This window comes from Mus caroli, unplaced genomic scaffold (genome assembly GCF_978045245.1).
Source record: "Mus caroli unplaced genomic scaffold, Mus_caroli_1 scaffold_8, whole genome shotgun sequence".
Taxonomy (NCBI): domain Eukaryota; kingdom Metazoa; phylum Chordata; class Mammalia; order Rodentia; family Muridae; genus Mus; species Mus caroli.
This window is the reverse complement of record NW_028227263.1, coordinates 66,821,101-66,841,857: the sequence shown is the minus strand read 5'-3', so window position 1 is coordinate 66,841,857 and position 20,757 is coordinate 66,821,101. Positions and strand designations below refer to the sequence as shown.

General features: G+C 47.6%; 2 protein-coding genes across 2 annotated transcripts in view; both read right to left on the bottom strand.

Annotated features, from left to right (window-relative positions):
* Ap3s2 (adaptor related protein complex 3 subunit sigma 2) overlaps window positions 1–1,753 on the bottom strand; it is a 44,039-nt gene extending 42,286 nt beyond the window's left edge. The window contains exon 1 of the mRNA XM_021166886.3: window positions 1,600–1,753. Coding sequence (XP_021022545.1) covers window positions 1,600–1,668 — 69 coding nt within the window. The 5' untranslated portion in view covers window positions 1,669–1,753. The remainder of the gene's footprint in view (window positions 1–1,599) is intronic.
* Window positions 1,754–6,536: 4,783 nt separating this feature from the next.
* Arpin (actin related protein 2/3 complex inhibitor) lies at window positions 6,537–14,668 on the bottom strand. Its single transcript, XM_021166885.3, has 6 exons — window positions 14,452–14,668; window positions 11,810–11,885; window positions 10,166–10,298; window positions 8,833–9,039; window positions 8,286–8,449; window positions 6,537–7,511 (listed from the first exon to the last, which is right to left on the bottom strand). Exons 1-6 carry the CDS (start codon window positions 14,541–14,543, stop codon window positions 7,503–7,505), a joined length of 681 nt encoding a protein of 226 aa, XP_021022544.1. The 5' UTR covers window positions 14,544–14,668; the 3' UTR covers window positions 6,537–7,502.
* Between the last annotated feature and the right edge of the window lie 6,089 nt (window positions 14,669–20,757).

Sequence of the window (20,757 nt, the reverse complement as noted above, 5' to 3'; positions counted from 1 at the left end):
GAAAACACTTTCCCAGTTTCCCACTTAGTTATTATGTGGCCTAATGATTCTACTACATATAAAGTCAGGAGAAATAAAAAGAAATGTCCATACTAAAACTCAACGCATGAATGTTCAGAGCAATTACTGGGAAATACAGATGACCAGCAGAACACAGTGGTGCATGCCTGTAACTCCAGGATGATCTCTTTTGGTGGTTGGTTGCGTTTGGTTTTGCTTGCTTAGGGACAGGGCAGTTGATTGCAAACAGGGTAGTTGATCATTAACGGTAAGTTTCTTTAGTAGAGATAAAAATGTTCTCAAATTGTGGCAGATGCCACTAAACTGCATACATTAAGTAGCTGTATAGTGATTTTTAGCTCAATGAAACTTAGAAACTAGGAGAAACAAATGCACGTGCAAATTGAAGTTGTAAACCCTGTCTTGAAAAACAAAAACAACAACAAAAAATTGAAGCTGTATTCAGTGTTCTATTTAAAAACGTAGTTGGAAAATCCTATTTTAAAAAGCAAGTATCTTTTCATTTATGATGAAAAAAGGAATAAAAGGCCCAGAGACATTTCTTTTTGTTTGTTTGTTTGTTTTTCAAGACAAGGCTTCTCTGTAAAGCCCTGGATGTCCTGGAACTCACTTTGTAGACCAGGCTGGCCTCAAACTCAGAAATCTGCCTGCCTCTGCCTCCCAAGTGCTGGGATTAAAGGTGTGCGCCACAACTGCCCGGTGAGACATTTCTTAACGTGTAGAAAAGGTGGGGCTGAAGCCTGAAAGTCTTCTGATTTTATTCCCTCTCAGACGGAACCAGTCTCTCAGAAGGATATTTTAAAACCTAACCACGAATAAAATATTGAGGTACAGAAGGCAAAGAACGGCATTTACGTTTCCCCAAAGGAAATGTTTCCAGAAAATTCAAATGTGCATGAACATTGCCAAGGCATTCATTCCATGATGGCATTTGTTTAATTATTTGATTTCTTAAGATGCAGTCTGGTGTAGCTCAAGCTGGCTTAGAACTAGCTGTGTATCTGAGGATAACTTTGAAGTCCTGATCCTCTCACCTCCATCTCCCGAGTTCTGAGCTTTGAGGTGTGCACCACTACAACTGGCATCTTGTAATAGCTCATTTCCCCCTAGTTTTAAAAGAGACTTTCTGCAACCTTACTGGATAAAAAGTAGCCCAACCCTGATAAGTGCCAGCCAATGCTGAAGCAAGTGATTCCAGGAAAGAACTTCTCTCCATGCCCTTGAGAAAATATAAACTTAAAAGAACCCAACGACCAGATCATCACAAAACTACCCTCATCAATTTAAAAAAAAAAAAAAAAACAACAAAAAAATACAGAAACAAAAAACTTAAAAGACAGAGGCTCCTGTCACCCAAGATCTCAATGCGGCACACTGTGTACTGCGTCTATCCCTAAGACCCAAGGGAAAGTGTCACAAAACACAAAAAAGCGAAGCTCCAGGAAGGATGAGGGAGGAGCAAGGGGGTGGGTCATGCACTGTGCCAGAGCAGGAGATGCTGCTGAGCGCGGCTGCGGGCCGTGGGGAAGGGATGTCTCGGGTGCTCCGCAGGGGCATGGTTGGTCGGGCTGCACTCACAAAACGCTGGTAGAAGCGGACCAGCCGCGGTTTCCCATGGTTGTTGAAAACCAGAATCGCCTGAATCATCTTTACCGGTCCCGCTTCTCTCGGCACCAGCGGCTCCAAGAATGCACCTTCTTCCGGCACAACACGAACACTTCCTGTTGGTGTCCCGCTGAAAGCTACTCCCGGAAACTTAGTCTCCGTACCCCTGGGCACCGAGCACTAAAGGGTCCGGCCGCTCTGGGGGCCCGGGGAGGTCGGCGCGCTCTCCTGGGGAGCACGGCTGTAGAAGCCCAGGAGCACGGTCGCCTTTGCCAGCCTGGGAACGAATCCAAGCCTGGCTGGGACTGAGCCCCTCATTCTGGTTCCATCCTGGAGCCAACCGTGTCGGCAGCAAGCATCGAGACTGGCAATTCCTGCCAGCAGCCGCGCCAGTTTGAGGGACCAGTAGGTGTTGGTGTGGCTTCTTCTAACCTTGGACTAGCAAAAGCTAGGCCTTTATGTTGCAGTGAATTAGGCAAAAAGTCTGCCAGTGCAAATGGTCATTCTCTCCTTTAGATGGTGAAAGTTGACATCACATGGGATCTCTCATCCAATCCCATGTAAAAGGAACGGTTGGTCTCACCTTTTCTTATTTATTTATTTATTCGTTTGTTTGTTTGTTTGTTTGTTTGTTTTTATGTTATCTTTCTTTGAAACAGTCTCGCTGTGTCGCCCTGGCTGGCTTTGAACTCAGAGATTCGCCTGCCTCTGTGCCCCTAAATGCTGGGATTAAAAGCCTTCACCACCACATACATCCCTAGGATTTTAGTAAATAAAAATTCAAATGACTATTGCATTGAAGTGGGACAAAATGATTCAAATGTTGGGCTGAAATGTCAAAGACAATTCTAAAACAGAGTGGCAAGAGGGAACCAGCTTTGCCCACCAATCAGACCAAGCAGGATAATTTGAAGTATGTTTTAAAGTTACATTTATATGTTTTTTTGGAGAGGACCCACGCACCTGCAACGGTGCATGTGTGGAAATCAGAGGACAATTTGGGGAGTCAGTTCTCTCCTGCTGTGTAAAAGATCTAATGTAAGCCATCAGACTTGGCAGTGCCTTTACCTCACAAGCCTCAAATCATAATTAAAGGGGGAAGTATTATTGAACTGTAACACAATAGTCTGTGGTAAACAATTTTAAAGATTTAATTTTCATTATGTTGTATGTGTCCGAATGTTGCTTCAGGTGCCCTCAGAGACTAGAAGAGGCCACCTTAGAGCTGGAGTTTATAGGCAGCTGAAGTGAATGCTGGGAGCAACTCCAGTTGTTTGGAAGAGAAGTCATCTTTCCAAGCCCTTGGCCTGAAATAATTTTAATATATGATGTAGGGGGTATCATAGTTTGGCTGTAGGAAGGAATTCCACAAGTGCTGTTGAGATAACCGATTAGCACTCTGAAGAAAAAGCAGCTGAGTTTTTTCATACTTTCATATATGTTAGGGCCACAGAGTAAGGACCTGGGAGATGGCTGCACAGGCAAACTCACTTACCCTTTAAGCCTGACAAACTGAATTCAATGCCCAGAACCCAAGAGAGGAGAGAACTGGCTTCCAAAATTTGTCTCTCATTGCTGTGGCACGTGTGCACTCAAGTTCACACACAACATTAATAGCAATAAACGTGTATGATAATGATACAGCTCAAGATGTAGCACAGGTGTCAGAGCGCTTACACAAAACCCTGGATTCTGTCTCCAGCACTATAGCTGGTATGCCAGCACATGCCTGCGATACTCAGGAGACAGAGGCAGGAGAAAGGCAAAAGCTGGAAGTCACCCTTCAATGGGAGTAACAAAAGAAAAAGACGCAGGGGCCAGTGAGCTGTCTCAGCAGGTAAAGGTGCTTGCTGCCAATCCTGATGACCTGATTTGGAGTCCCAGAACCCACATGATCAGAGAACAAACTTAATTGTCCTCTGACCTCCATACACACACACACTAATAAATCTAAACAAACAAACAAACAAAAAAAACCAAACCTTTTTTGTTTAAAGAAATAGATGCAGGAAATGAAAAACATTTAATTTCACTATAAATAGAAGAAAAGGCAAATAAAAGTATATTTAAGAATTTTCACTTTATCAAATATTTATTCAAAATCTTCTTCCCCAATTCTGGTCAAAGTAGCATGGCATTGCTTCTCTCCTCCATTGATACTGAGACTGCAGTCTGAAACAATCCTTTTTGGTTTTGGTTTTGGTTTTTTTTTTCTTCGAGACAGTTTCTCTGTGTAGCCCTGGCTGTCCTGGAACTCACTTTGTAGACCAGGCTGGCCTCAAACTCAGAAATCCGCCTGTCTCTGCCTCCCGAGTGCTGGGATTAAAGGTGTGCGCCACCAATAGATGCAAAACAACCCTTCTTGGAAGCCATTTGGTAATCTAACAAGAATGTTACAGGTGCCAATTCCCAGTGATCTAACTCTAGAATCTTGTTTCTCAACCATCAAAAATACAGTGAGGAGTCGAATGGTGGTAAGTGCCTTTGACCCCAGCACTGTGGAAGCCAGCGCAGGCAGATCTCCAGGAATTTGTGATCAGCCTGGTCTAAAGAGTCCCCCAAAAACATGACTATGTGTTTTGACAGTGATGCCATAACAATAATGGGAAAAGTAACATCCAAACATTATGTGTTAAAGAGCCAAGATAATAACAAATATGAACAAGACAGAATGAAAATATGGGTCTTTCCCAGCTATTTAGGGATCCCACACAGTTTGAGCCAAGCCATCTTTCTGTCCTGGGAAGAGGGTTTTGTCTCGGTTTTTCTAACTGCTAAGCCTGAAATCTTTTACTTTTTCTTTTTTTGTTTGTGTGCGTGCCTGCCTGCCTGCCTGCGTGTGTTTGTGTGCGTGCGTGCCTGCCTGCGTGTGTGCGTGCCTGCCTGCCTGCCTGCGTGTGTTTGTGTGCGTGCGTGCGTGCCTGCCTGCGTGTGTGTGTGTGTGTGTGTGTGTGTGCGTGCGTGCGTATGTTGGGGTGCCCAGATGCTGCTGTGTGCATGAGTACTACAGTCAGCAAACAAGGTGGAGTTGGTTCCCCCTCCCACCAAGTGAGTTCTGAGGACTGAACCAAGCTTCAGGCTTGGTGGCCAAGCACTTGACTCACGAAGCTATCTTACCAACATTTTGATGTTCTTTTGCTTGCGTGGTTTTTGGTATTGGGTTTGTGAAGTGGGGTCTCAATCTGTAGCTCTGTCTAGCCTCAAACTGATGGCAACCCTGTCTATACCTCTGCCTCCCAAGCACAGGAATTCTAGGCATGAGCTTCCGGCCTGTCTTTGAGATCCTGTTCTTTTCTACAGAACACATGGTTTCCCCTTCCCCGGGAGTCTGATCTCAGCATAGCCCCTCAGGCTGGGCTACGGCTAAACAACCTTCTGAAGCCCAGCGCTGTGCACATCAGAGTATGAGCATCTTTCTTGACTCCTTCCTCTTTCCTGGGACTTGGTTCTGTTCTCTAAATACCTCTGGGCATGAGCCCTTTTCTCACTCTCTGTCTCTGTCTTTGCTGCAGACCAAAGCACAGTGATCTCTCACCTGATACCCTTATGGATAACCACATTCCCCACCACCTTCAAGGGTAAGGCCCCATCATGACTAGTCTGTAAGACACCCCAGATACGGGGACACCAACGATGTGATTCTATATCCTCTTACTTTTTTTTTTTTTTTTTTTTTTTTTTGAGACAGGGTTTCTCTGTATAGCTCTGGCTATCCTGGAACTCACTTTGTAGACCAGGCTGGCCTCGAACTCAGAAATCAGCCTGCCTCTGCCTCCCAAGTGCTGGGATTAAAGGCGTGCGTCACCACACCCAGCTTCCAAAAACCTTTTGTGGCAGGGGACAAGGAAGAGACTAAGCTCTGAACTTGAATCCTGGCTCCTCCCCTTAGGAACTGAAGAGTTAGTTGTCTGCCCTGCTTGAACCTCTCTTCCTCCTCTGTGGTTTGCATGTGGAAGCAGAAGTCTGGTGATCAGAAATGTAGACTTTGATCCCAGCATTCAGAAAGCAGAAGTAAGCAGATTTCTGTAGTTCAAGGCCAGCCAGGAGTATATACTGAAACCTTCCTTCAAAAAGAAAAAGAGTGGGGGTGGAGTGGGGGTGTGGACTTCAGGCCTGGGGATGTGGCAGGGTGCCTGCCTAGTATACCCAAAGCCCTGAGTGTGAGCCCCAGCACCACATAAACCAGGCATTTGGATGCATGCTTGTAATCCCAGCCCTGGGCAGGTAAAGGCAGGAGTCTCAGAAGGTCAAGGTCATCCTCAGCAACACAGCAAATTCAAGGTCAACCTGTAATGTATGTGCTCCTCCCTCTGAAAAAGGAAATGTAGCCTTTGAAACTGACTGCCTGGATGTAAATTCCTTTCTCTGGCAATAGATACTATTCATAGAGCCTCAAAGCTTCAGTCTTATGTATCCAAAATGGGGATATTTATCCTATGTACATCATAGGGTTGTTGTGACAGAGTACTCCAAGTACTTAACATAAGCACTAGCATCAGGAAGAACTCAGTGTTGTCAGTACCGGTCACAGAAAGCATCTGTCATTGAGTTTGAACCATGAAGTCAGATCAGTAATCCCTGTCCTCCCTCACCCTTCTTCCCAGGATCAGGCAGGATGCATACACCTGCCATGGTCACACTCAAGACACGTAGACTTCCGTTCTAGATCTTGTCACAGGGCTGAGCAGGGGCACACTAAGACTGAGGTTCTCGTCTAGGATTGTGACTCAGCTAGAAGACCTTAAACACGAGACAAGACCCCAGTCGTGGAGGAATTCTTTCCTGAACAGTACTCACTCCTAAGAAGTTCTCCAAGTACAAAAACAACAAGATGAGTCATACCAAAGCAGACGGTCTGGGACTTGTTGGTGTAGACTGTGGTGGATCACTCACCAGGAAGCGTGGGGCACTAGGTTTAACCACCAGCACTATTTATTAAAAAGAAAATATTTTAAAAATATAAAAAGTTGGCTCAGTGGAATGAGTCAGGACCTGGGACCAGCTAGACACAGCTGGGAAGGCTGTAGGCCTTCCCAAAAACGGCATCTTTAGGACAGCAGCCAGATAGGTCTGTGATAACTAGCTTTATGTCAACCTGACAGAAGCTAGAGTACCCCGGCCCAGCCCATTCTAGGTAATGCCATTACTGAGCTGGTGGTCCTGGGTTCTAGAAGAAAGCAAACAGAGCAAGCCAGTTTGCAGCACACCATGGTCTCTGCTCCTGCCTCCAGGTTCCTGCCCTGCTTGAGCTCCTGCCCTCACTGCTTTACTGGTGATGAACTGTTCTGTGGATCTGTGAGTGAAATAAACCCTTGCCTCCCCAAGTTGCTTTGGGTTGTCGGGTTTCATCGGAGCAGTAAGAGCCCTAAGACAGAGATCTAAGGCAGGAAAGCCCACAGAGGCACAGAGCTGAATAGAAATAAAGAAGTGGTGTGGGACAGGGAAGAACAGACAGAGGAAGACTGGAACAGGAGAACAGAGGCACAAGAAGAAGCTGGCACAGGGTAGAAAGCAAAGAAAGAAAACTGCAGGATTGGAAAGAGCCGGCGCTCTTACCCCCTGAGTCCCTCTGGACTCAGACAAGGAGCCTTTGTCAATTGTGTACCTTGGAGGACTCATCTAGTCCATGCCAGCTACCTAGAGAAAGGAATACTGGAGATAGGTCTAGGAATGCTAGCCTTGCATCCAAAGAGGGCCACAGACATACAAAAGCCATAGCCTGGAGACCCTTGGTGAGTACTGAGGTCTTGGGTTTGATTTCATCAGAGGGTGTTCAATGATATTCTGCTTGACAACCTGATCTCTCCAAGGTAGAAGTTGGTGTGGCCACTTCTCAGCGACACCATCCCAGATGCTGGTCTAGTTGAGGAGGCACCTCAGTCATCCTGGAGACAAGACAAAGAGGCCCAGTCAAGGGCTGTGAGTAAGGCTGAATTCATAACAGTCTTCTGGCTATCTTCAGGTGAGGGTCTGGGCCTGTGGTATTCAGAGGACCCTCAGCCACTGCCTTGGCCTCACCTCCTCAGAGCTGGCTCCAGAGCCCATCCAGCAACCCCACCACTTGTCAGCTGGGAGCCCAGACCCACCACACTCACTCCTCTCACCTTTGGTCAATGTCTGAGGTAAATCCCCCATTTTTCTGCAGCTTCTTTGCTCTACCTACTTTATTTGGAGGCTTTAGGTATCAATTCAAATCTTTAAGTGACTACACTTCAGATGAACAACTAAATAAAAGCCACAAACTAAGTAGGATGCTAACCCTCGGCCCAGGAGGCATTAGTGCTTCCCAGTCTAGACTAAGGAGGAGAAAAACCATGTGGTTGCCCCAGGGCCAGCCCATGATGAGTGTAGCACTACAAGAGGAATGTTTCCAAACTAAAGGAGAGTCCCTGGTTCCTTCTGTAATCTTTTCTTCCCACCCTTGCTTTTATACATCTCTGGGGCTTTGTGTCCATCCATAGGGCAGGTCAGCTCCTCCAGTAAGAAAAGCCTTAGGTTGTCACCTTCTCTTAATTTCCTGATGCTAACACCCTCTTGGGAAGCACACAAAATTTATCTCGCCTTCTATTCCTTTGCCCTCAACCCTACCTGTATGTATAAACTCCCACCAGGAGACACAACAGTGCCGGGCCAGTTCCACAGCTGCCCTCTTCACCTACCCATTCCTCGTCCTCTGCCCCATCTCCTTGCTCTCGGATCTCTACTGTGTTCCTCTCTGAAGACTTCTGGGCCATGATATTGTCTGTCCAGGAAGCTCCCGTCTTTCCATCACCAGCAAAATTACACTTGGTCACTGTCCCCAGCTCCAGTTTGGCTAAGGAATCTGAAAGAAGAGAAATTCAATGGCCTTTCTTCTTGTAGATTGGTCAGCGTATGGCCCTTCATTCTAAGTCCTCTAAGTCTGGGTTGTTCTCTGGTGTGACCACTAAGATTTTTGGTGGGACTCCCACACCATTAGAGAATAAGGGTTAGCCACAGGAAGCAAGGAGTTAGAGGATACCCTGGGATATAGTAGATCTAGTCTAATTGCCCCAGAGCAGTTGGCCACAGATTTGGGAGTAAATCTCAAAATCACAGGTCATGTCCTGTGGGAAACCCGACCTGGCCTTCTCCCATTGCTCTAAGCAAAAGAGAAGGGGAGCCTCTGAAAGGTGGCCAGGGGCCCCAGAAGCTATTGGAACAGGCAAAACAAGTCACACTGCTCACCTATGAAGGGACCATCACCCCGAGTTTTTAACCGCACTCCAGTCCCCAGTTCGAGTTCCATGACCTCCATCTCTGACTCAGGCATCCAGAATGCCACCGCCTGGTCTGGGGTGAGGCTCTCTGTCAACTCCAGCAGCTCGGGCTTATTTACCAGGCCCTTCAGCGCCTCCAGGGTGAGCCGGTCTGTGTCGCCCTTGGCTTCCACCTCTGTAGAGCATATGGTGCAGGAGGGTTAGTGTTCCCGGAGGATAAACATTCTCTGAGGATCTTCAGGAGCTGGTAAGGACATCTGTCCTGCTACTCATCAGAGAATCCCACAGCAGAGGCGTCGTTGCCTGGACTCTGGAGCCAGGCTACCTGGAGTAAATCTAGATTCTGGCACAATCTAGGACAAGTGATCTTTCTCTTTGTCCTTGGAGAATGAGGATAAAAATGGCGTGCAATGTAGATGAAAAAAAGAAAAGAAAAGAAGAGAAAAAGCAAGCTGAGAAGCTGAGCAGTTAGCACAGTGTCTGGCTTCCAGCCACTCTCAGCAGGGGTCTCTGCTTTCGTTATTCCCATTTCAGTGGTGAGAGAAACCAAGACTTAGCTGGGGCAGCATTCAAACACCCACTGCCTTCCCACTGAGACTCTGTTCTAGATCCAGCAGCCAGCCTGTGGTCAGCACCCTCTACTGGCCTACTCCAGGCAACTCCCAGGAGCTCAGGGAGGAAGCCAAGAGGTAAGCCTGCAGGTGGGGCTTACCGAGAAACAGCCATCTATAAGGTTGCTGAAAGCTTACATGAATACCACTGTGCCCAGCACAGTGTCCCCAGGGCTTGTCTGACTTCCTGCTGTGGCAGTCACATAAACCCTTTCTTCTTTAAAGTTGGTTTGTCAGGCATTTTGTCGTAGCAACAAGAAAAGTAACTAATATGCTTCACAGATAGACTGAGAGCCAAAAATCAAACATCCAGTAGGAGAACCGAGAGAGACTGCTGGGACCTGGCCTGCTCCCCGCACAGTGATAGTCGGAGCCGGAAGCCAAGCCTGGGGATGATTCTGCCAGACTTCAGGAGATGGAAGCCATTAGGAATGCCAGCCTGCAGCCTGGTCTACAGAGTGAGTTCCAGGACAGCCAGGGCTATACAGAGAAACCCTGTCTCGAAAAACCAAAAAAAAAAAAAAAAAAAAAAAAAAAAAAGGAATGCAAGTCTGGCTCCCAGGACTAACATGGGATACTGGGGAATTCTGAGGGCCTCAGGGGAAGGAATCCAACAAGGGATGCTCAAGCCAGAAACTCTAACATTCCTCTTGGAAGGCTATTAGAAAAGGAAGAGCCCAGGATACCTACTGTAAGATGACATGAGGAAGCCTGTGTTCACCTTCCTGGTGGCACTGAAGTTGGGCTCAATTTCATTTCCCTTGGGGTCAAACTTACGCCTGTGGATACAACTGGGCTGGATATACAGCACATAGTAGCGTTCCTGGATGAGGCAAAGAAAGGGTGAGGGGACTCCTTCACTCCCTACCCGAATCCCAGCATACCCAAAACACGTAGCCCAGGCTCTCCCTGCAGCCTCTGCCCACCTCACCCTCAGCTCCAGAATCCCATCCCCGTTGCTACCCTGCTGCATAGGCTGGACAGATGCCTCGTTTAAATACTTGTTCATTTTATACATTTTTATACTTACTAGAGTCACATATAGCATGCTACAAAAGCCATGGCAGGACAACAAAAGGCCTGACTCCAAGGCTTCCACACAGCCAATGACCTGTAACTTTAATCCAAGTACCAAGGTCCCTACAGGCCACAAGGCAGGATCGAAGTAGCCAGCAAGCCTCAGAAAGGCCATGAACTCAAGGAGGGCAGTCTCCTTGCTATTCCCACAGACACAGCAGTGGGGCAAATCACTCCAAGCTCTGTATGCCTCAGTTTCCCCTTTCTTGGAATAGCATGACATGTCTTTTCAGGGACATTACAAGGAACCAGTGACAAAATGGAAGAGGACATGGCTTCTGCCGTATGTATCGTCAAGAGTTAAGGGCACAAGAGACACATCTGGAAAGGGTCTGGGTGAACACCTGCCTGCACCAGGCTAGCTGAGGCAGACCAGCTTGGTACAGCTCTCCTGGGCAGGCTGAGTGGAGACTCCAGATCGGTGTGTCCCCCTACTGACTTGCAATCTAAAGAGCAGAGAGTTGTGGCAAGATCTCTGGGCATGAAAACGACCAGCCAGTAGCATGACTGCTCTCATGGAGTATAACACAAATGCATATACTGAAGCATGATGGTGCACACCTAGAATCCCGGCAGAGGGAAGGGGAGCTCTTAAGGTCAAGGCCAGCCTGCTCTAGAAATGGTGTTCCAGGATAGCCAGGGCTACATAGAGAAACCCCTGTCTGAGAGAGAGAGAGAGAGAGAGAGAGAGAGAGAGAGAGAGAGAGAGAGAGAGAGAGAGAGAGAGAGAGACAAGGCTGAATGAAGAATCAGGCCTCTCAGCCCCAGCCCACCTTGGGAGGGCCTGATGCTAAGCTGAGATTTAGAGACCAAGGACCCAGGAGACAGTGTGGTCAGCGCTAGAAGAGGCTGTCTGAAAGGACCCAGAAGGGATGTGGGCTGGTACAGCTGTGAGTGCCCATGGACACCTGGACTGTGTGGGCTATGAACATATCCTGAAGAGGCTGTGAAGCACAGACAGAAGGTCGTACAGGAGCTGCTAACCTGGATGTCAGCATGAGGTCTGTATATTCAGGCTAGACTGGGTTTGGGGGCCTGTCTGTCTTTTCAGTTGTAGCAGAGGTTCTTCTTGCAAGAACCATGTAGTCCCTCTCATCTGCCTGCTACCCACTGCAAGGCTAAGTCCCCCTTTTACCAGTCCTACTTGGCTGTAGCAATCTGTTCTGTGACCTCAGTAACGGATCTTAACCCAGCAAAGGAGATATCATGTGGGTGAGGGAGGAGACTCTGGGAGGGCCAACCAGGATACAGCCTCACCTTCCTGCCCTGGGCATCCAAGATGCTGTGCCGAGATACATCCACGAGCTCCCCCTCCAGCAAGATGCCATTTCCCCTGGGGATAAGAAAGGATGCTCATTGTCAGTCCTCAAGAAAGCCATCCTCGGGTTTAATGGCCTGGGTGAGAATCTGCGCTGAGACAGAAACAAGTCTCACCCCAGTCTCCTTGTCACCTGTCTCTGAGAAGGCCTGGAACAAAGCAACCACACTCTGCTTCCACCATCAGAACCTCCATAGCTTCAAAGAACCTTCCCAAGAGAAGGTTCTATGCCAAGGCCAAGAGATGTCTCCCTACCACCACAGATGCCTCAGGAATCATTACGACCAACCCCTCAGGATTCTCACCCACAAAGGAGGAGCAAACAGCTGCCTCACTGTGTTCCTCTGGTGCTGGGCTAGCCTGAGGTCATGAACGCAAAGGTAAATGTAAACTATGAAGCACTGACTAAACGTAAAGCATATTTTTTACAGCTGGGTTTGACCACGCACATCTGTAATCCGTGCACTAGGGAAGGAGGATTGCTCTGAGTTCAAGCCTAGCCTGGGCGACACTGTGAGTTCAAGCCAAGCCTTTAATACATAGCAAAAATGCTGTAAATAAATAAATGATCCTACACTTTTAAGCAAATTTGGGAGTGTTGCGGCCTGTTCCTTTTAACATAACTGTAACCATTTTGTATTCAGTCTCCGTTTTGCTCTTAAGGTGAAATTCAGTTCAGATTCCTAGACTCTTATTTCTCAGAAGTAATCATCCATAGCTGACACTAAAGAGTGTTACTAATAAGCCAAAAAGTTCAGGCCGAATCACTTGTCCCTGTTATGTCAATGTTCTGAAATTCTTCTATCCACCACCCCTCTCACCTCACTCAGGACCAGTCAGCTTAAAGGCTGGCTGATAGTAGTCTGTCATGTTAGCCAAAAATGTTGTACCATGCCGGGCGTGGCGGCGCATGCCTTTAGTCCCAGCACTCGGGAGGCAGAGGCAGGCAGATTTCTGAGTTTGAGGCCAGCCTGGTCTACAAAGTGAGTTCCAGGACAGCCAGGGCTACACAAAGAAACCCTGTCTCGAAAAAAAAAAAGTGTTGTACCACTTCACTGCTTGCCTTCAATTTTTTTTTTTTTTTTTTTTTTTTTTTTTTTTTTTTTTTGGTTTTGCGAGACAGGGTTTCAAGACTGTGTAGTCCTGGCTGTCCTGGAACTCACTCTATAGACCAGGATGGCCTCAAACTCAGAAATCCACCTGCCTCTGCCTCCCGAGTGCTGGGATTAAAGGCATACGCCACCACTGCCCGGCTTGCCTTAAAACTTTTGAACCTGGTTTTTCCTATAAAAAGCCTGCCCTGAGGACAGACTGGTAGGTTTTTCCTTCCTGTGGACCTGGACGTCCAGTATTATGATGGGTGTTCAATAAACTGTTCTTGCTTAACTAAGGTTGGTGTATGTATGGTTTGAGTGGTAATTCCCACTGCTGAGCCATCTCTCCAGCACCCCCTTCCCCTTTTTTTTTAAAGACAAGATTTCCCTATGTATCTCTAGCTGCCCTGGAACTCACTAAGTAAACCAAACTGCTTTGAACTCAGAGACCAACCTGCCTCTGCCTTCCAAGTACTGGGATTAAGGTTGTGAGCCATCACACCTGGATGCTTTTATTATTTTTTATTTATGTGGAAGTATGTGTGTCTGTGTGAGTATAAGCATGTATACTGGTGTGTACTGGTGCCTGTGGGGTCTAGAGAGGGAACCAAATCCCCAACAGCTGGACTTACAAGCAGTTTTGAGTCCCCTGTATACATTATATCCTCAGAACTTATTCCCCTTTGACTGAACCTGCTCCACTGGAGACCTTATGAGTTGGACTTTAGATTTCACTTCCTAGATGACGCAATATTTTGGTTTTCTGGACCTGGCTTCTTTCATATAGAATAATTCTTGTTGTTTCTGACTGTAAATGAAATTGTCCATCCTGCTTATTACCCTCCGGATATTCCCACCCTCCCTCTATTGTTCCTGCCACACTACAAACTGGTCACCAGTGATGCAGTGTGACAGATGGCTAGAGTTTGGAGCCCTGGTGTGGGGGAAAGACGGAGGTCAGTGGGAACTCTAGCACCGCCTCTGTAGTTCCATTTGGGAGTCTGGGCGTCCCTCCAGTGGATATTCGTGCAGGCGGGAATTTCAAGTTTATCTGTCTTCCCACTGTGTGTTGGCCAGGGACCTTGGGAAGAGCCAGCTGGATGCCTGGAGTGGTTTTGGCAACCCCAGTTTCTCTCCCCCAGTGCCCCCTACACCTCCACCCCCCATCAATCTCTGAGCAGGACTCAGATCCTGAGTTCGACAGAGGCCTCAGGGATGTTCCAGGGAGCCCAGGCCCCAGGGATGCTCCCAGGCCACAACCGCTGGCCATAGCAGGGGCCAGGGCCCGGACACAGCCAATCCTGGCAGTTCCCTTGCCCAGTCCACGTCTGGCTAACAGTGTGGGAAGGGGAGGGAAACACAGCCCACCTCTGGCCAGCAGCAAAGTCCCAGGCCCGGTAGACAGAGTACAGCCCACCCCTGGCCAGCCGCAGAAGAAAGTGTAACCCATCTCTGGCCAGCAACGGGATGGACAGAGTACATCCTACCCTTGGTGGGTGGCAGGGTCCCAGGTTCCCGGCAGGCGCGCGCTCTGCACCGCCTTGTTGCGGAGGGCGCTATCCTGGTAGATGCGGCTCATTTTCCCCACGCTGAGGCCCTGCGGCTCCAGGAAGCAACCGGCGCGTAGGGCGGGGCACCTCGGGGACAGGAGCTTTGGAGGTCGTTGCAGCACCAGCTTCCCGGGTTAACAGATCCCGGAACCGTGCTGCTCGTCCGAGGCGTTCCCAGTTGGGATTTAAAGGGGCCGAGCCTCATTCCTGACAGCCAGACCTTGTGCAGTGACAGGGAGCTTTTGGAATGACTACTGTCCTTCATGTCCTTATAGTCTAAGACAGAAAGATCGAGAGTTCGGTCCCTATCTGTACTATACAGAGATTCTGTCTCAAAACACATCAATATACAAAAAGGCGGCCTTGAAACTCAGGAATGTAGATCTTTCTTGGGATCTGTTCTGGAAGGACATTTTCTCGGGGAGCAGGAAGGGAGAAGACGGAACAGCAACGAAGAACCACAGAGTGGTCCCCATGGACTGCCCTTTTGGACCTCCCTGTGGTTCCGCAATGGCTTAGGGGAGTTCCCAGAATGTGTGACGGAGTAGGGCTAGGTGTCAGATTTGCAGCAAGGGAAGCCTGAATCTCTGCAATCCCGGCAAGTTCCTCAACCCTTCTGAGCCTGCGCTTCTTGCTCGGCAAAAATAGAAAGAAAAGTGTCTAATGGTTTGTAAAGATAGAACTCTCCCTCTCCTAGTCCGGTGGACATAGCATTCATTACTTTGTCTCCCACTTCTCAAGGATTCTGACGGATCGATCGCTTCTCTAGCCCCACAGTGCCCTTTGCTCCAGAGTGTCTGCAAGCCTTTTATTCTCAGCCTGCACCCGGGAATCTCCTCCGACCCGGAAATCATTGGGAAGTCGTCTTGTTTTATTAGCTCCTTTGTGCCAAATTCTGGCGCAGGTGGCCACATTCTGATGTGCCAGGTGTGCCCCTGCCTCAGCCACAATGGAGATACCCGAGAGTCCAGGGTGAGTTGTTAGCTTTGGAAGGAGCTCTCTCTCCCACATAGTATCACCACAAAGTGGTCTCAGTCACTTTATTTTTAAGGGTCCTTCCTCTTTTAACAAAATATAAATCTTTTTTAAGAGATTATTTTATGTATCTCAGGCTGGCTTTGAACTCGCTATGTAGCCAAGGATAACTTCAAACCCCTTTCTCCTTACAATACTTCCCCAAGAACCAGGATTACAGGTGTGGGCCACCACTGCACCTGGATTATTTGGTACTGGGGGTTCAATCCAGGACTTTATGAACGTTAGGCAAACAGTCTTCTCAAGCCACATCCTCAGCTCCAAAAATATAGTTTTGTGGATCCCTAAAAATGTAACAGACCCTAGACAGGATGTCTGTGACTAGTCAGCCCCAGCCTATGTCAGACCTGTCAGGCAGCTCTGTAATTCCCAGAAAGAAAGACAACAATCCTGTGGGGAGGACTGTCCTCTGTGTCCTCTGGCAAGTCCTAGGCTCCTAGGCACCTGACTCTTCTGCCTCCTTCCTCTTCTGTCCCTTTCCTGGGACAGCCCCTTTGCACGGGCTCTAAATGTGCAATGCCCTCTGTGGACGTTACATGTAGCTACTTAAATTGTATTTTAACAGTGCCGAAAATAGAACCCAGGGTGTTTGTGAACACCAGACAAGTGTTCAACCAGGGAGCTGCATACCCAGCCTAAACCATATATGATAAAAATCTAAATAACATAGAAAAATGGCTTCTCCTTTGCTAGTCACAGGGCTCCATGCCTGTAATCCAGTGCTTACAAGCTTGAACTATACCAGGTACCAGGCTAGCAGGGCTACATTGTGAGAGTCTGGTTCAAAATTCCCAAACAATAATAAAAGTAAATTTGCACATTAAAATTCACTTCCTCAGCCACTAGTCATGTATGGGGTGGGGGGGGGGGAGTTGTTTGTTTGTGTTGATGGTGGTTTCTAGGTTTTGTTTGTTTGTTTGTTTTGTTTTTTTGATTGGTTGGTTGGTTGGTTTTGCTGTTCTTGTTGTTGTCTTTTGTTTTGAGACAAGGTCTCACTAAATAGCCTTGGCCAGCCTGGAACTTACTATGTAGACCAGGCTGGCCTGGAACTCATAGAGATCCACCTTCCTCTGCCCCTTGAGTGTCGGGATTAAAAGTGTGTGCCACCAGGCCAGGCAGTTTGTCACATTTTAAAATAAAGACCATTATTTCTTTTTCAGCTAGGATTCTCCTTCTGCCCATCACCTTTCCAGGTGAGAGAGAGTGAGACCAGGTGAGTCTGACGAGGGTCGATGGAACTGACAGCGTGGGCTCTCTCTATTCTTGTCTAACAAAGCTGTCATCAGTCACCTTGGACAGCGATACCCTCCTGTACTTGTGCCCATTTATCTGCTGCAGGACACAAAGCAAATGACACCAAGGAGCAAAGCAGAGATCACAAGGAAAAAGAAAAAGATCGTAGCAGAGAAATGTCCTCCAATTCTGGTACTGAGACTCTGTGAGGAACTGACAAAGAACAATGTAAGAAAGAATAAAGGTGGAAGGTGAGCAGGGTATGGTGGCACATGCCTGTGATTCCAGACTTAGGAGGCTGAGACCAGGGCATTACTACAGTTTCAAAGCCAGCCTGGGGTACCTAGTGAGTTTCTGGATAGCCTGGGCTACAGAGTGAGATCCTATTTTAAGAAAGGACAAGAGGAACTGAAGAGATGGCTCAGTGACTCCAAGCACTGGCTGTTCATCCAGACGGCCCAGGTTTGATCCCCAGAACCCACATTGAAGCTCACAACCATCTCTAATTTCAATTCCAGGGACCTGACACTCTTTTCTGACCTCTATGGGTACCAGGCATGTATATGGTACACGGACATACATGTAAAAATGAACAAATCTTTTTTTTTTTTAACTTAAAAAAATAAAAAGACCCAGAAGCTCGTGTGTAGAAATTTCTTCTAGTTAGCAGGCAGGTAAAATCATGAATGAAAGATTTGTTTTTCATTAACCCTCGTCAAAAATTGAAATTCTCTCAGGAGTGTTTTTTTTTTTTCTAAAGCAATGCGTGTAATTACAACACACCAATATGGACCCCTCCCCCCATGCCTTCCCTGAAGAAAATAGACTTTGTCAAGATCTATTTGGAGATGAACATACAGGAGCACATTCATGCATCGGGTCACAGCTTAGCATATCTGACAGGTCTCATACTGACGGTGCGTCTGGTGGTTCCAGAAGAAGTAGCGTGCTAAATTGCCACCAGTACAGTGAAATAGACTGAAGAAAACACACATGCACACCCCGGAGCATCGGAGAGAAAACAAAGGATGCACTGGAGAGGGAGAGCGAACCTAACATGAAATAAGATGCCAGAAGGAGGGCCAGACCCATCCATCAACGGGCCATCAATAAATGCAAATGGAGAAAGCCTGCTCTGGAAAGAAAATCTATCATATGCCTCGGATCAGGCAACGCTTAATGTCACTTCGATGTCTCTCAGCCTCAGGTTCCTCCAGGCCCGTCCCACTCTCTACAGTGACAAATTGATTTCACAAAGAAACAACGCAGCCCATCTCAACCTGTGGCCATTGCACCACACTTTTCTCTTGAGATGGTCCCTGGAAGGAAACCCTCAGAAGAGGACTATAGAACTGGATTACTTCCTGTTCTCATGCTATCAGGAACAATATTCCTCGTGGTGAGTAATAACCCTTGGTATGAAATGGCATCAAAATGTATAAGGCTTTAGCTGAGCATACAACCCAGCTACTGAAGAGGCTCAGGCAGTGAGATGGTTGGAATGAAAATGACCCCTGCCAGGCAATGGTGGTACATGCCTTTAATCCCAGCACTTGGGAGGCAGAGGCAGGCGGATTTCTGAGTTTGAGCCCGTCTGGTCTACAGAGTGAGTTCCAGGATAGCCCGGACTGCACAGAGAAACCCTGTCTCGAAAAACCAAAAACCAAAAAAAAAAAAAAAAAAAAAAAAAAAAAAAAAAAAAAAAAAAAAAAAAGAATAAAAGAAAAAGAAAAGAACAAAGAAAAAAGAAAAAAAGAGAAATAAATGACCCCCATAGGCTCATGGGGTGTGACATTTTTTGAAAGGATTAGGACTGCAGCCTCGTTGGAGGATGGAGGAGGTGTGGCCTTACAGAGGAAAGTGTGTCACTGGGGGTGGACTTTGAGGTTTCAGAAGCTCAAGCCAGGCCCCTGTGGCCCACTCTCTTCCTGCTGCCTGTGGATCCAGATGTGGAACTCTCAGCCACCATGCATACCTGTGTGCCACCATGTTCCCCACCACGATGACAATGGACTGAACCTCTGAACTGTAAGCCAGACCCAATGAAATCCTTTTCTTTTATAAGAATTGCCGAGGTCATGGTGTCTCTTCACAGCAATACAACATTGACTAAGACAGGCAGGAGGATTGGTTGAGGCCAGGAGCTTAAGGTCAGCCTGAGCAAAATGATGAGTCCCTGTACTGTGTGACTTTTTCCTGGAGAGACACCAATGTCAGACCAAAAAAAGATTCTGTCCAAGCCTAACTTGGTAAATCTGTGAATTTATTGGAATTACTTATAGGAGTGTAGATAACTCAAAATAAAAGCATCTCTGAAAAGCCCACTCCAGCATGGGTGACACTGTGTCCCTCGAGTGTCCTGCCCAGTTTGCAGTCAGCTCCACCAGAGAGTCTCCTCTCCCTTAGCAATTGCTTACTGGTTAGATACACTTGCAAAGGAGCCTTGGGAAACCTGTGACTTTCCTGGCTTCCTGAACCTTATAAGTTTCATTAGCTTCTCATCTGTCAGGAGCTGTCTTCATGTTCCGGAGGGAATGTATGAATCAGAGAAAATGGTTTCACAATACTGTCTCTAAATAATAACTAAAGGCCAAGTGTGCTCCCCAACACCCATAATCTCAGCATTTAGAAGCCTGAGGCAGGAGGATTGCCCTGAGCTCAAGATCAGCCTGACATAATGGTGAGTACCATGCCAGCCGGAGATATATCTTTGTTGTTGTTGTTGTTGGTGGTGGTGGTGGTGGTGGTGGTGGTTTTTAATTTTGTTTTGTTTTGTTTTCCAAGACAGGGTTTCTCTGTGTGGCTAGCTCTGGCTGTTCTGGTACTTGCTCTGTATAGACTAGGCTGGCCTCGAACTCACAGAGATCTACCTGCATTTGCCTTCCAAGTGCTAGGATTAAAGGTGAAGCCCCAGCACTTGGTGCCTGCTCTACAGGCACTCCATCTACCACTTGAGCTACATCGCTAGCTCATAAACCAGCTTTTAGTATCAATATGGAACCTTGGGGATGGGGAGAGAAAAGACGAAGAAAAGGAAGAAGAAAGTGACAATCGCAGTGTAGCTAACAGCCAGTGTTGGTGTCTGGAAGCCTTGAGGAGAGCCAGGTCAGCATCTGGTGGTAAGGGACACAAAGCTGCCAAAGGAGCAGCCTTTCTAGAACTATCACACTCGAGAGTATGATAAAGGGCAGCTCTACCCACTACTCTCCACCCCCCACTGACACCGGGGTTGGAGGCATTGGATGGCCAAGCCCAAAATCCTAGAATGTGAAGACCAGTGTGAACGTTCAGAGTTACTCTGACACCATCATGAGGAAGTGGTTCTGATGAGTGCTACAGTGGATCTACTCTGTAAGACCTGAGCAGTCTCCCCCGCCGGCCTTGTTCAGGAGGATCCAGAGCCTTAAGGCACGTCATATCTCTCTGAGATATCCTTTGTGACTGATGAGGGTATTTGCTGTCATGGAATGAGGCATCTGGACCAGGATGCCAAGCCCTGGCAGAGCTTGACACCTGCTGGGCTAGGCAGACGGAATCACCTATGGCTGTAAGGATGGCATCGGCAGCTAGGTACACTGGAAAACATAGCCGGGCAAGATGGTGCACTCTGTGAGCCCAGCAAGACTTGAAAGTCATCCCCAACTAGTTTTGAACTTTGAACTCAATAGTGAGTTAAAAGCCAGCTTGGGATTCATGGGATACTGTGCATGAGAGAGATGGGGTGGGGGGTGGGGAGGGAGAGGGAGAGGGGAGAGGGAGAGAACAAAACAACCAAAATCTTTATAGCTAAGGGGGTAAAACTGATGTGTCACTAAAAGGAGAAGCTATGGGGCTGGCAAGAGAGTTGAGTGTTAAGCCCTTGCTACTGTTCCAGAGGACCAGAGGTCAGTTCTCAGGACCCATGTAGGCAGCTCATAACTACCTCTAACTCTGGCTCCAGAGGATCCGATTCCCTCTTCTGGCCCTGATACCTGC

What these genes read in the sequence shown, in the direction of transcription:
- Arpin (XM_021166885.3), bottom strand. Translation starts at nt 14,543, where the DNA reads ATGAGCCGCATCTACCAGGATAGCGCCCTCCGCAACAAGGCGGTGCAG. An exon ending in TGGATGCCCAGGGCAGGAAG is followed by an intron (nt 10,299 to 11,809) that starts GTGAGGCTGTAT and finishes TGCCTCATCCAG; the next exon opens with GAACGCTACTATGTGCTGTA. An exon ending in CTTCCTCATGTCATCTTACA is followed by an intron (nt 9,040 to 10,165) that starts GTAGGTATCCTG and finishes TATGCTCTACAG; the next exon opens with AGGTGGAAGCCAAGGGCGAC.